Source organism: Barbatula barbatula (assembly GCF_947034865.1).
Source record: "Barbatula barbatula genome assembly, chromosome: 12".
Taxonomy (NCBI): domain Eukaryota; kingdom Metazoa; phylum Chordata; class Actinopteri; order Cypriniformes; family Nemacheilidae; genus Barbatula; species Barbatula barbatula.
In genome coordinates, this window is record NC_136775.1 from 4260151 (window position 1) to 4276757 (window position 16607).

General features: G+C 37.4%; 1 protein-coding gene across 1 annotated transcript; it reads left to right on the forward strand.

Annotated features, from left to right (window-relative positions):
* Positions 1-189: 189 nt before the first annotated feature.
* nudt17 (nudix (nucleoside diphosphate linked moiety X)-type motif 17) lies at positions 190-5655 on the forward strand. Its single transcript, XM_079470607.1, is given in 9 exon segments — positions 190-620; positions 1939-2055; positions 2144-2327; positions 2555-2580; positions 2988-3005; positions 3009-3074; positions 3497-3595; positions 3675-3811; positions 5149-5655. Coding segments are annotated over 9 exon segments (939 nt in total). The 5' UTR covers positions 190-500; the 3' UTR covers positions 5321-5655.
* The last annotated feature ends 10952 nt before the right edge of the window (positions 5656-16607 follow it).

The following is a 16607-nucleotide window of genomic DNA, read 5'->3' on the forward strand; positions in this document are numbered from 1 at the left end:
GTTGTTGTATTAGTTAGAGCATATATGAAGGTCATGATCAGGGAGAAACAATTTGAGGTGCTAACAAGGCAAGATGCTTTTGTTTAATTTCTAATATTTAAAAAAAATATCATGAATAGACATGGTACTGTTCAACACTACAGAAGACTTTTATTTTGAAACTTCATAAACAAAGCGTGCTAGAAGCGTATGCGACATTGTGCCACCAGGTTTGCGACAATGTTTTTAAATGTATGGCTCCAAAATATATGAATGTTAATATAGTGACATCACTTAACGTACTTGGAAACTGTCAAGCAATCCCGCAGTTATTTGGCATGATAATTCCCGCTTGTTAGACTTTTATTTTGAAGCGTAATGTATAGTTTTCCAGGGGTGTCATGTTTTGATGGTCGGTCTAGACTGGAAGTGTTTTGGGTGAAATGTCAATCGTGTTTTTGGATGGTCTCCTCATGGACAGTATAGTCTAAACTTACTTATATATGTTACGAAGGCAATGAATGAAAGAGGTTAAAGTGTCATATTTTGTGACGGTGCCATGCAGCATGGAGAAAGTCCGAAAGATTCTAGTTCATTTGTCGAAGGATGAAGCCGCTCCGAAGTGCGCGCGATTCGTGCAGGTCAGTACAACTTATATGTGTGTTTAATATCAAATATATAATCGAGCTTAAATATAACGAATGTCAACGTAATCTTTACCTATTTATATACGTAAGCATAATATATTATTGACAGTGACAAATAGAAATGAATTTAGTCGGAATGATAACCTTTAGTAAAGCGGCACGGTATTGCATTTACATGAATTAACACTCAAATGTGTTATTTTCAAATGTCTGCGTTTACAAATAACCACTTTTCAACTGGAAATAAATACGTGTTATTTTTGACCAACATTCATGGAATTAATATGTCAATATTCACATCAAACATCGCATTGCATTACTTAATTATTAATTTTTTCCTTAGAAACGGTATCACAGACAATAATAGTGGTTTTGGAACCGACTCTTTCAAACCTCGGTATGCCTTGAAACCGGTATTCGGCCCATGCCTGGTGACAAACAAAATAATACATATCCCGCAGAAATTATATTGGATTTAAAATAGTAATTGTATGTGTTTTAAAAGAAGCCATTATGGTCTCTAATGATAATGTTTTAAGTTCTACCCTACTAAATATTTACCGTGATTATACCATAGTAGTGTAACCATCATGTTTTTGACAGTTTTAATGCATATATCATGATTCAACTATAGGTTACAGCAGGGGTCTCCAACCTTTTTGTAAGCGAGGGCTACCGAAATATCTAAAATCCTCTAGAGGGCTACTTGTTGATAACATACATTCAAACTTTAAACATGTGATGCCTTATTTTTACGCTCACAGAACCAAATTCAGTTTTCTTATATTAAAGAATATATTAAAGCTTATAACACTTGCTTATAAGAAAACTTTCATGACAATGTAGCACTTGGCTGATCGGCGTCGTCACAGATTTATTATTGGTGAGCCCTGTGTTTAGCGGGCACCTTACAGAGTTCATGCGGGCTACCAGGTGCCCACGGGCACCACGTTGGAGACCACTAGGTTAAAGTATGGTAATTGGTAAGTAAATTTGTAGTTGCTATGTGTTTTTTACTGCAAATAACATGGTAACCAGTTAAACTATTATTGGGAGGTTATCTGGCAAAGGAAGAGCAGCTGAACACGTTAAATCCCACTGTAATAAGGACCAAAACACAAAAGAAAACATAATTTATGTATTTTTTACAGTAATTTTATTGTTAAACGATGCATGGAAGTGAAACCATCAATAAATTGTGTTAATAGAAAATATTCTAGGTAAATAGATTTTAAATTAGGCTTTTCCTGATTATATTGTCTCATTTTGATAGTTGGCTAAACATGTTTGTGTAAAATTGTTTCTTTAACAGAGCATAACTGGACATTTTGTCGGGGATGTTAAGGACAAGGTGACAGTGAGCTGTTCTCTGCAGAACAACAGATTTATTGTATGTGATCAGCTGTGTGGTGCAGGTGTTCCTCTTAAGGTAAGATCACACACTGAACTGAACTCACTGTCGTGTCAGATATGATGCATTACTGTTAGTTTTTATGAATCAAACGATCTGATTCTAGAGGGCATCGTTTTGCCCCATCAAGTACCTCTCTCACTCAGAGGCAGCATCCCTGGCCCCTGATACCCTTGCGCGCGGGGTAGACGTGGGCGTTGCCATTCTGCTGCAGTCTGCCAATCAGAAGCTGTTGCTAACGCGTCGTGCCTCCAGTCTCCGGATCTTCCCCAATGTTTGGGTTCCACCTGGTGAGTGTGTCATGTTGCACTGACCCAAATGCCTAAGCGTACTCCTTAGCGCTATGTGTATAGAAGATCTTTTTAGTCGTTTTATGAAATGGTTTCTTTTCTTTCAAATCTGAGATCCTGACCTTAGTTTCTAAAATTGTTATTTGGGAATAACATATATGTGGCCTGCGTATATGTGTCACAATATTTAGGTATTTAAGACTAATGGATGAAATTTGTTTGGTCAGGTGGTCATGTGGAGCTGGATGAAAAGGTACATTCTCCATTACATAGTACTGTAAATAAATGAGTGAGTCAAAGCAATAAAAAACAATACAAGCTATTTAAAATTCTTCTTAAAAAGAAATTGTTGGGGAATCATATACTGTATGTTTTGTTACAATGTAACATTACTATTAGTGACCTAGAAACAGTACAGAATCTTGATTATTTAATATTTAGAATCCTAAATTATTTTACTTGTTTGTAATTCTTTACAACTCTAAATTTTGGAAATTAACATTGTGGTCAGCTGTAAATGTATAAAAAAGCATTTAAAACATCCTATATAATGTTTATACAATTCTATGTCATTTTTAAATACGTAATTTCATATTAATTTACTATCAAATGAATGGCCCATTAGCTCGATTTCTTCTTTCTGTGTTTGTAAAATTGTAGCTGTTGGATGCAGGACTCTGAAAGAAAGAAACGGGTTTGAGACTCAGTCCTGATGAGATCTCTTCTCAGCTCCTCGGCTTATGGGAGGTGTGTGTTTACAGCATGTCGGAATGATAAAAGTTGTGTGGTTTTGAAAAACAGAACTACAGCCAAAGTCCAACAGGTCACTTCACAGAGACTCTTGACTGTATGGATCCCAGCAGACTGTTGGAAACCACAGTTGTTTGACTTTGGACTGTCCATTCACTGTACATATACAGTACACTGTCCATCTCAAAGTTTATATTTATTGTGTTGTTGAATTTAAATCAATTCAAACTGAAGATTTCCTTATTTTCATATGGTAAAGACAGTGTAAATCTTCGTCATCTTCCACTGGGTTGCAAAAGACCAGCACTGATTTTTATAGCCTCTCATTTAGTGTTAAATGAACACAAAACTATTCCTTGGATTCAGATCATTGTGTTTTGTTTAATTTGATATATGTTGCACACTCATTCTCTGTTCAGTCTGTGTATCCCCCCATGCTATGCAGAGGTCTGCCACAGAGACACCACATTGTCACCTACATACTTCTGAAGAGCTCGCAGTCGCACCTGCAGCTTCAGGTACTGCTTCGGCTAACCCACCGAAAACAACTTTCACTGCTGATTTAATGTTAGAATCGTTCCTTTTCTCCTTTTTCAGGCCTGTTTAAGGCCTGATCCTGCTGAGGTCAGTGGATGTGTCTGGGTTGATGCGGGTCTGGTTAAAGCTGTTGTATCCGCTGTGGACGGCGAGGAGGATTCTCTGCAAATACCAGATGACATGCCACGTACCGTCAGGTATCAAGATCGTTTAGATCACATATGTCAGAGTCAAGGCCCGCGGGCCACATCCGGCCCGCGAGAAGGTTTTTTACGGCCCCTGGGATGATCTTGATTTATTATTAGAACCGGCCCGCAGACCGCAGCAAGCCGGCAGCCCGCAGATCTTTTACACGCACCAATACTACATTTCCCACAATGCAACGGTGACGCACCGAGCAGTAGGCTGCTTCATTTCAATATTTATTGGCACAGCAGTCGTCAGCATCACAGTAAAATTAACTTTCAGATACCCATCAAAAATGGCAAAACGGAAGGTGGACACTGAGAACCGGGGGTTTCAAACAAGGTGGGAGTCGGAGTATATGTTCACGGAGGTAGCTGGAAAACCTGTGTGTCTTCTGTGTGGAGAAAGTGTGGCGGTACTGAAAGAGTATAATCTGAGACGACATTATGAAACGAAACACGCGGACAAAAACAAGAATATGGACATGGAACAAAGGCTACAAAAGGCAGAGGAATTAAAACGAGGCCTCAAATCTCGACAGGCTCTGTTCAAAAAAGCCAAATTACAAGGCCAGGCTGCTGTCAAGGCCAGTTTTATTTTGGCAGAAGAGATCGCTAAATCAGCCCGGCCATTTACGGAGGGGGATTTCATCAAAAACTGCATGATTAAAGTTTGTGACGAAGTTTGCCCAGAAAAAAGGCAACTCTTTTTAAATGTGAGTCTGAGCAGAAACACCATTGCCTCTGAGTAACACTGTATGTAACATTTTAATCATATACCATGTTTTTGGTTGTTTTAGCAGCTACACTAATCATATTTCTGTGGTGAAACAGAATAGATTTTAAATTCATTTTACATGGCTATTATTCATAATATAATTCATAAATTCATCAAACAGGTCAGAGAGTGTTTAATTTAAATTCAGATTAAAAATATAACAATTACTTTGACCATAACACGACTGTTTCACCCTCAACCTCAAACAAGTGAACATTACTGTGCAATCACATATTTAGAGCCATAAGAAAATATTGCTTTATTTATCTGATCATATTGGAATATATTTGTTAGGTTTTCAGTAGGTTCAATTAGGTTCACTAGACTATATGCGTCATTTAAAAATTTTTCAATGAACATTCGAACAGTCCGGCCCTCGGCTTGTAGCTAAATTTTTTATTTGGCCCTCCGTCCATTTGACTTTGACACCCCTGGTTTAGATGATACTGAGTGACCCCGAACCTATGACATTTGCACTGCTAATGCAATACTGTACCAAGTGTGCTACAAACACGCTGTAATCCTTTGTAATATGTCAGCATTTAGATTTTTTGTTGGTTTTTGTTTCCAGTGTAACAGAAGTGTCTCTAAGCGGGGATTTAGAAGAGACCTCGCTGCCCGTCTCTCTGTTCTGTAACCGGGCTCCAGACCATGGTGAGGACATCGAGCGAGTCAGTACTGGAACCAAATTTGCCTTAGAACTGTGGTTAAAAACATTGGAACCTCACGCCGAGATGGGCTGACGACTACCGTCTACGTAGATCTTCTGTTCATGCAAACATTTAAGAAGCGCCTTCAGGAACTTCATACTGGAGCTGTGTCGGCAGGGCACGTTCCTCAGTCATATGTCTTAAATTAGGGGTGTCACTATATACCGGTATTGTAAATATTAAAAACATGATTATCAGTCAATGATAATTCACACATATGGTAAACTATTCAGCACCCTTAATTCAACTTTTGCCTCGAGAGTCACCCCACACCCTCTCTCTCTCCTTAAATTGTATTTTGAGTGTGATTCATTGACCAAATAAAAAGCAAAACATGAAATAAACCAAATTAAAGATGAATTAAACGTAAAAAAAAATTATCTTGTGATTTATTTTTGGCCACATTTTCTTTGTGTTTTTTTGTTGCCATTTTTGCAATGTCTTTTCCCACCACAAGAGGACGATAGACACTGCGTACCTTTTAAGAATGAATCTTTGTTTTAACTGTATGCTCACCATGGTGCATACAATGAGATTTGTTTAGCAGCTCTTCTTCAAGACTCATAAATATCAGTGTAAACAAACTAAGCATATACAATTGAGCAGTATCGACATTAATTAATACAAACAAAAAATAACACACGCTGAAAAACTGCATTGTTCATGTTAGTTGATGCACTTACTAATGTTAAGAAATACAAACTTCAAGTGTTTCTAAGGAAAGTCTGTTCAGCATCAGCAATGTCTATTTCCACACCAAACACTTTTTAAAGCTAAGCTAAGCATTACCCCCACAAACTAACAGAACTTTTAACAACACTGAAATATAATGAAATGACATAAAGCCACATGTTACTCATCATAACCCTTTAATAAGCGGACGTTTTAATTACAGAATAAAGTAAATTGTAAATAGTTTTTCTTCAATAGTCAGCATTGAATCCGTCAAGCAAAACGGAAAACACAATTTACTTGGTCCACCTTTAACTAAATTCAGATCATAAGATGAGAAACTTGGCATGAATGTATTTATGTCATTGTGTGTCCCAATGTGTTCTGCTAGCCGGAGGTATTGCATGCTTGCTTTCTATCCAATGGTACTCTACACTTATTTTTAGTGCTAATGATTCAGCAAAGTGTCAATATTCATGTAGGTCAAAGATAATAACATTAATTGTAACATCCTGTAGCAATCTAAGCCAGTATAATGTTTATTTAAAATGTATCTGTTGATAAATATTTGATACTGTAGAGGAAAACTTATAGTTGGGTAACTAGGAAATCAGGATGCTTAGGTGTGGAAGTTTCCTAGGAATTGTAATGCAGTTGTTATGGTTTTCTAGGGGGTTGTTGTTAAGGAGCTGCCATGGAGTGTTACTCTTGCTTGCTTGCTTGCTTTCCGGCCAAAGTAAAAAAGGCCACCCTGAATTTTATACTATTCTATAGAAATGGCTTTTGTCATTTTGAACATCGTCTAATTTCAACGTCTGCCATATGAAAATGGGAATCTATTAGAAAGATACTAGCAGACATCTCTCTTCAAAATGCCACGTGTCACAAATTGTGCAGAATGATTAAGGGTCCGGGGGTTTGTTTTAAATCCCTATCTTTATGTAATTCATGAGTAATATTAGTAGTCATGTTTGCTTTGGCAATCACCGCTCATTAGGACACATGTTATATGGTTGTGTGCATCATGACAGACACACCTTATGCTAACTTGCTTCAAGACAGAAAGCAAGACAGGAAGGAAAGAGTTTGTTTACTGAAGTAGGATCAAATATTTTACACGCCTGTTTGGATGAATATTCATATCTGTATCTGACTCCTTTAATAACCATACCAATAAATACAGAATTGCTCGATGACGTGACAAGCAACTTGGGCACTATTTTAGAAAGCTAGCTAACACATTAGAAGCTGTCGCACCTATGAAGTAAAGAAAGATGAATGAGAAAAACATAGCACCATAGTACAATATCACCACTCGCGCCTTTAAAAGAGAAAAAACTGGAGCGCAAATGGAAGCAACCCAATTGGAGGTCCATAAAATTGCGTGGAAAGAGAGTGCAAACTTTTATACAAAGGCACTAAAAGCAGCAAAGGCTGAGCATTAGCTAAATTAACTAATAAACAGACCTCACCTGACCTGGTTATTCCGCCGCACCTTGGTAGCAATGAATTCATGAACGTTTTTACTGAGAAAATTAAAAGACAAAATAGCAAAGACTCAACCTCAAAGTCTGTCCTATGAATTAGTACCAACCATCGTCCCTTAAGAAAAGCTACAGTGTTTTTCACCTATAAAAAAGGAAGATTTATTTAAACTTATTGTAACATCTAAACCAACAACATGCTTCTTAGACTCCATACCAACTAAATTAAACCAACTACCTGTTGCTAATTGAGACCATTTATAAAATTATCAACTCGTCAACTAATCTAGGCCATGTCCCAGGACCCTTTAAAGCCACAATATGGAAGAATTTAGTTGTGAAATATCCCAAAATCACTTGCACAGTGTGATATATTTCATGCAGTTGTGTACTTAGATTATCCCGAATGTTCTCCCGAAGAGAAATTCCTAATTAAAATAATGGCCCGTCCCTTGTCTTCCTTGTATTTGTTGCATATCAGTGATATTCGGTGCTCTGCAATACCCTCAGTTTCCGGTATATGTTTATGGTGGAAACTACGGCAACCCGCTATTGTGGAAGTGGTTATACCGCATCTGCGATGCAGCATATGTTGTTCTGTTATTATGGATCACGATTACTCTTTGGCGAGTAAAGGAAACCCAAAAAAGTGTAAATGTAGTTTACTTTTTAAACGACGACTGTATTACTGTTTTAATCATGTAAAACTGTGTAGCATAATGCTACCAAATCAATTGAAAACGTCTGATATCATTCGCGGGCTAATGTAGCTTTACATTCCACGTTTCTTGCAAGCTAATTCATTACCATGACATAAAATAAAATTCATTCATTACCTCGTCCGTGAACATGATAGGCGATCTCCATACGCCTCTGTATTGTGAAAAGGACATGTCCAATAATTCCACTCACTTACCTAACGTCTTTTAGCTTCGCCTTTTGTTGCACTTTCAAAACAAAGTGCACCATCTAGCGGTCCAAATTTTCATATTGTGGCTTTAAGTTGACCGTCATTATCAAGAAACCTAACTTAGACTCCAATGAACTAGGAAGCTATAGACCGATTTCAAATCTCTCTTAACTGTCTAAAATACTAGAAAAGTAGTGTCCACTCAGTTGTGCTCTTTCTTACAAAATAATGACATACACGACAAATTCTGGGTTTAGACCGCATCATAGCACTGAAACTGCACTCAAACGACCTGCTTATAGCATTAGATGAAGGTTACATCTCACTCCTGCTCCTGATTGCACTTAGTGCTGCATTCGAAACCATAACATACTTTTGATCACTTACACAATCTTACCGGTATTCAGGGACAGGCACTACCATGGTTCAGATCTTACTTATCCGATAACAATTTGTACATTTCAATGGGGAATCATCAAATCTAACGCAAGTAGATTATGGACTACCTCAGGGATCGGTTTTAGGACCCTTGCTATTATCCATATACATGCTGCCCCTTGGCAACATTATTATAAAACATGGAATTAGCTTCCACCGTCAGGCAGATGATACTCAAATATCAAAAAATATCAATATATTTCATCAAGACCAGATGATAACGCTAAACTTAGATCACATGACAGCAGTTTGAAGTTATAGCTGCACTCAGTTACATTATGCCGGTACTACTGCTTATAACATTCCTCTGTTTTCTAATATCAATCACAAAATAAGACCAAAATTGACCTAAACAGTTTCAACAAATGCTCTCCCTATTTTTCATAAACATTCACTGACGGCAGCTGTGACACTTCAGACACTTCAGAGGAGAACTGGTCCTCCCGGCTGAGACTGGCTTCTCCCGAGGTTTTTTCTCCATTTATTTATCATTGGAGTTTGGGTTCCTCAGCACAGGGCAGTTTTGGCTCACTCACCGTGAGACTGCATTTATTAGATCTTGCTTGTTCTATAAACGCCATGTTTTCAGTTTTTCTTCTTTTCTCCTGTAAAGCTGATTTGGAACAATGCACATTGTGAAAAGTGCTACATAAATAAAATTGAATAAAATTGAATTGAATATTCCCGTTATCACCGGCTACTGATAGACATGCTGGTTGGTGGCACAGAAGCACTTTTTAAATTAAATTATATTGTGTTTTACCAGCTGTGCCAAAATTAATATGGTTTATTCTCAGGTATATTTGATGCATTTTTGTGCAAATATAAATGTGTTGAAACAAAAGAGATGTGATGTCAACCCTTGATTTGCTGTTTGAAGCTATCATGATTGCAAAGAAGAATGTAAAGTGTGCCCTTCCCAATGGGCCACTGCAGTGGGTGTTCCATTAATGGCGTCCTATTACACCTTTAGTAAAGAACATGGGCTGAATGTTCTTTTATTATATTCAATCATCATATCTGACTTTGATTTCAAATGCAAATAATCTTAAAGGAATCGCTCGTCATCGCTCTGATAGGAGCCGCTGTTTGCAAACAACACACGAAACAATTTCTGTGTAAAACAGTTCAGCCTCTTTCTTAACTTTTAACCTTTAATCTGATGCCAATTGAAATGATTAATAAGGTGTTTCTTGTACGTATGGCTGATATGGTCTTGTATATGATACATTTTTGATGCATAGATAGTTTCAAATAGCAATTTTGTATTTTTAACACCACCAGAATTTTACTGGAAATTGTACCCACCAATGCCATCAGACACACTTTCACCTCCGACCCACCCCCCTCCTTCGTCGGCAGAACTGGTGGAGGGCCGATGTGAGCCGAATAGTCCAGGGCCGAATTTGCTTCCCAGTTCGCCCTGAATCTTCTTGTGTAACGTTAACACCAAGAGACTCTGATGGCAAGACATCTAATTTAGGCATCTTTATATTACAAAAAAAATATTTCTTTCATCCGAACTACCAGAAGATGTACAATATATGTGATAATAAAATCTAATTTATTTCCTTTGTCAGTGATACCATTGTATACCGTTTCTTAATGGCCAGAATGATGTTAGTAGCGTTTTGTTGTTTTAATTGTCAGGCAAGGAGCTTACCCATTTTTTCACATCCTTCATAAAACCTAGTCCGTTGTCTAAATATTGCATATTCAGCTTTTTTACGTGTTTACAAATATCCTGATATAAATCATTAGAGTAATGTCTAGCCAGCTCCTTTTCAATTGTACAAATACTTGTTTCCAATCTCTTAACTAAACATCTCTTTCCTATTTCTTTTTTTGCTGCTTGAGCTATACATTTCCCTCTTATTTATGCCTATGAGATGAGGCCTCCCGTACAGATGCCAATCTGTCAGTGCTTCCAATTTTCATCTTAAGAGTGTCCAAACCTTTGAGAGGTAATTTAACTAAAATCTCGACAAACCAATAGTCTCATGAATGTGTAATTTTATCACAGTTAAAAAATCTACAAGTACAGTGACTGAGCAGAAACATCAAGAACACACGTGATGTTAAGACTGAAATTCAATTTATTTGCCTTTATCAACCCTGATAGGGTAATGCAGTGGGTGAGCCTCACATGTGCTGTAGCTTTTTTTAGATGAATGTGTCATATAACTAAACAGTTTGTTATTGTTTCATTGTGTTGTAGTTTATTAAGCGTTATCAGATTCAGCTCCACCTCCCATCGATCTGAAGAGGTGGGACCAGGGTGTGTCCATCAACAGCTGCATCAACGGCTTTGAGGCAAAAGAAGTTAAGTTGTAATTTTGTAATATTTTTTCTTAAAAACATTTTGAACAGTAAAAGGATTTGAGAATAAAGAATATAGTCAATGCAAAGAAACAACAACATCTGTCATCAAACAAACACAATGGCACAAAGTTATTAAATGTCATAGAATATATATATATATATATATATATATAGCAAAACAGATTTATTTAACAAAAATTTATGAATACAATAATTGGAAAAAATCTGACAGTTCAAAAGAAACATTTGTTGAATATTTCATATGTTGCAAGGTTCTTCTACATAGGATTCAACAGTGTAAATGTAACATTTATGAAATAACATTTAATTCAAAATTAAAGCTCTAATCTCTACATATTTTAATGGATTATTTAGATTTGTTTATATGAATTTTACTTTTTAACCAATTTAATGTCAAATGTAAACCATTTATTCACACTTCAGTGAAAATGGCTGTTTTATTTACTACATTTCTCAGGAAAATAATTTAAATTAGGCTAAATCATAATAATAAAGCACACTGATGTTAACCATACTGTAAAAGAAAATTGAGGTTTTGTCTGAAGTAGTAAGAAAATAAATGGACATGGAAATGGACTCTGTCATGTTAAATGTCATGGAGAATCTTATCCCTGTGCAGAGATCGTCCTTTGGAGATTTCGTCAGTCATTCACTCTTCACACACAGGGAGTGGAAGGGGGTGGGTCAGATAACCTAAATGACGAAGATAAAATTGAGCTCTTTTATTTACAAAATATGTTACTGAAATGACTCATATGTTTGTTTCTCTACCTGTTGGCCTTCATTTGTTCACGACGTACATTCCTGTCCGGTTTTTGGGAGGTTTCTCTCTGTCGTCCTGTCGATACAGAGTTGGGTAAAATTAGTTATATTTATGAAAACTAGTAAAAATTATTTACAATGTGTTAAATGTCCAGTGTATGAAATTAAGCAGCATCTAGTGGTGAGGTTGCGAATTTCAATCTACGCCTCACTCCCCCGCGTACCCTCTCCCTTTCGACCACTATGGTGGCTGACACAGAACTAAGATGACATTACATTTTTGCTTATTTGCCGAAGGAGATAACGTACGAAATGTGCTCTGTAGTTTAGATGTAAATCACTCAATGCTCTGCTCAGTTGTCGACCAAAAATGACTACTTTGGTTTAGCCCTGGAGGCCTCTGCGAGGGTTCGATTCAGAATTCGATTCTTCTCTCTTCTGTTTTTGTTTGGATGTGGGCAGGTATTGTGAGCGGTGACGCTGTGGCTACTGGACGATGGAGGAGACACAGATGAAGGCCTCGCGGTCTCTGAACGGGAATCGAGTTTCCCACGCTTCAGGTTACCCAGTCACAGCCGCACAAAGAGGTGCCTGTGTAGGCATTAGGGACACTGGAAGGTTTGGAAACAGTAGCCAGTTTTTCCTACTTCAGATCTGTGATCGTAAGGTCAGTGTTTAACATGCAAGGAGATGCTGGTGGAGAAAACCTTTTCTTGTTCCATGCAAAACATATCAGCAACATCTACAGTAAACTTAAATGCAACTTAAGATTCATGAAACATATTTGCAGTTAGTTATAAATAGGTTTCCACTCCTCCCATTTTTCAGGCAAACGTTTGGTCCCATCCAAAACTTGGCATTATGTTGTCAGAATGCCCAGATGAAGTATTTTTTAATAGTGCCATGTGTTTACACTTTTCAGGGAAGTCAGTCTAGGAATGGCTTATCTATGAGGTGGTCCTTGCATATAAGGAAAGATAAGAAATGGAATTTTGTGATAAAAAGCAGTTATATAAATGACACATATTCATTTTATATTTTGTTGTTTGACTCTTTGTAAATTTAATCACAGCTAAAAAATACATTCTGAGAACGTTTTGCTAACATTCCCATTAAGTTATGAAAACCTTTCCGAACGTTTTTGAACTTTTCGCTATCAATATAAGTGTACTGTTTTGATACCAATACGGTTTTATAACATTTTCGAACATTTTGCAATGACATACAATTTTGCTGATGATCTTTTAATGTTAATGGAAGAACATGATTGATACCTTTGAGAAACCTTTAAAGAACGTTACCAGTTAACAAGGATTCAACATGTACCCTTTTGATGTCCTGAGTCATTTTAAGAACTCTTAAGAGATTGAATCTGGCGTTGAATGCGTTTCAACCACAAGACGCTGGATATGTGAATCACAAACAAACAGCTTCATCATTAACAAAAGCAGAGCTGCTTAAGAATGACATGTGGAAAGCATCTCACCACTTGTTTGCCGTTGGGTGAATCAATCGTGCTGTGTGTCGAGTACATGGGGATGTCTGGATTGAAGTACATGGGTGGAATAATGACTTCTGGCTCTTTAACGACAGTTTTTTTGTTCGGCCAACAGCAGCACATCACCAGCTAAGTGGAAAAGAACATCATGATCACCACATATCTTATGACCTGATGATTTTAATCATGCCATTTTCAACTATATTCCACTATATTCATATTGCTATCCAAAAGAGACAAAATATCACACTGCCAAAATGACATTCTTACTAAGGATTTTTCTCTTGTTTTTAGTGAAAATATCAAAAACTTCTTAAATCAATATACGATATATTGACAAGAAAAGTTGCATAATATATTTAGTCTTGTTTTATGAAAAGCATCTACTGATTTAGTTGAAGTTAAAAACAAGCAAAAAAATCCGTCCATGGGGTGAGAAAAATAAACTTTTCACCTTTTTTGAAGTACCTAATTCAAGTTTATGTTTCTTACCCGGTGAACAGATTTTTTTGCTTGTAAGCATAAATTGACTTAATTCTTATTTAGTTTTACATAAAACAAGACCCAATATCTTCCGTCACTTTTCTTGTCATGTAATTGTATTTTGATATTTCCTACAAAACAAAACAAAACAAAAACACTTAGAAAGAATGTCATTTTTTGCAGTGCGGTTATTCACCTTATTTTCAGTTATATTATATTACAAGCATAATCATATTACCCCTATTCATTTGGACATATTTTTTGTCACTTACCAGAATGATTAGAAGAATGATGAGAAGCAGGAGACTTATGGCTGCCAGCACTAACAGAGCGATGCCCCAGCCAGGTACCAGAGCACCAGCTGTGGTCAGTGAATCTGTTGGTCTGGAACTGATCGTGGAGATGCTGTTGGTTTTGTTGGGAATTGATGATGAGATTGTGGCATTGGATGGTGTGGTGGTGTTGGTACTGTGGTGGGGTGTAGTAATTTTGGTTCCGTTGTGAGGGGATGAGGTTACGTTGGTTCCGTTTTGGGGTGTAGTGGTGTTGGTGCCATTGTGGGGGGATGATGTGACGTTAGTGCCGTTGTGAGGGGATGATGTGACTTTGGTGCCGTTGTGGGGGGATGATGTGACGTTGGTGCCATTGTGGGGGGATGATGTGACGTTGGTTCTGTTTTGGGGTGTAGTGGTGTTGGTGCCATTGTGGGGCGATGATGTGACGTTGGTGCCGTTGTGAGGGGATGGTGTGACGTTGGTGCCGTTGTGGGGGGATGATGTGACGTTGGTTTGGTTTTGGGGTGTAGTGGTGTTGGTGCCATTGTGGGGGGATGATGTGATGTTGGTGCCGTTGTTTGGGGAGGATGTGACGTTGGTGCTGTTGTGGGGGGATGATGTGATGTTGGTGCCGTTGTGGGGTGTAGTGGTGTTGGTGCCATTGTGGGGGGATGATGTGATGTTGGTGCTGTTGTGAGGGGATGATGTGATGTTGGTGCCGTTGTGGAGTGTAGTGGTGTTGGTGCCGCTGTGGGGGGATGTTGTTATGTTGGTGCCGATAGGGGCCGCTGTGGTTGCTGATTGAGTTGAACTGGTGTTTGGGTGCATTGCAGTGTTAAGGGGTGTTGAGGTGGGGTTCAGAGTCGTGGTGGAGTGGAGGGTGTGTGTGGTGGTTTCTACAAAGGTACTGGTTGTTAGGGTGGTGGTGTGTGTTGGAGAATGAGTGGATGTACTGTGGCTGGTGGGGAAGGTGCTGTGTGTTGTAATGTTTGAAGTGGAAGTGAGGTCTGTGCTTAAAGTTGGTGTGGTGGTGACTGGTATTTGGGTGGGGACTTCACCTGCAAGTGGAAGAAAAGATAATTTACGGGAATTACACAGATTTTTCTTTTTAGAAATCCCTACATACTGTATATCTGGTTTGTTTCATAAAAATATAAACAACTCTGATCTGAAATAAACCATTATTTGCCGTTTATAAATAACGCATCTGTTATTTTACCTTCAACAAAATTGGTGTCTATCATTAGTTGTTGTTCAGATTCATTGTAGCGTTGAATAAAAAGGTTTTTCTCTAGTTCTGGGTTGACCCAGGGTGCCCCAAACAGCAGAACAGCACCAGCAATAACAGAGCCATTTCTACAAATAAAATAATACAGTTAGACACTCCATGAACCCAAGAGCTTGTGAATAGTATAAATATTGTATATAAATATGAGATAAAGTAAATTGCTTTCTAACCTGAAGATCATTTCGTCTGTGGTTATGTATTCCACAGGAGTAGTGCTATAAATGTCGAAAAACTGAAAAAAGAAAAGTAATAGGTAAATTTTTTATGTATGTCAAGTCAAGTCCAAGTTATATAGCGCTTTTTACAATTTTCATTGTTACAAAGCAGCTGTACAAGAAAACATTGCCTATAAGCAAAACATATAAGGTTATGCAAGTCAAAAAAAGGTCAAATATCAGACAGACTATAAATTCCTATATGCAGTGTTAATGAAATAAAACTATAAAATTCTAGCAGGCCAGGCAAACAGTGCAAAACAGTATGCAAACGGTGGCGAGGAACCCAAATCTCCATTGGAGGAGAAAAAGAAACTCATAGGGAAACCAGGCCTAACCAGGGGATTTTCTGTAGAATATGTCATCTGGAATAAGTGCTACTTTGAATAGTTTATAGAAAGGTTTATACATCTGCAGAAACATTTAAGAGACCATTTCAATCGTAATCTGCACTTCTAGATGTATTGTTGCCATTCTAGTTCAGTGTCTGTTGAATTATATCAAGGAGTGACAACGTCATCCAACAGCAATATGAAAGACTGACAGGATGACAAGACAAAGGTATAAAAATCAAGGTTTTCACATTTTGTTTTACTTTTCAGAAATACATGTGAAAATATTACTGTTGTTGGTTAAAAGTGAATAAGAACGTGTTTTCTTTGCAGTATTTGAGGTCTGAAAAAATACAGAGCATCTTTCTGTTATTTGATCTGTTTTCCAGTTTTCATTTTCTGCCAACAAATGCAAATAGAAACAATATTTTTATCGGAAATTTGGCAGAAATATTGTAACAAGTTCACCGAATGAAACAAAAATGATAATTTACCTAAACACTATAAATGGTAAAATCATTTTTAAATGGTCTATAAAAAAAATTCTGTGGCAGTATAAGGTTTATTGACATTTACACTTACAGATACATGGTATCCTCTTCTGACAATATCACTACCAT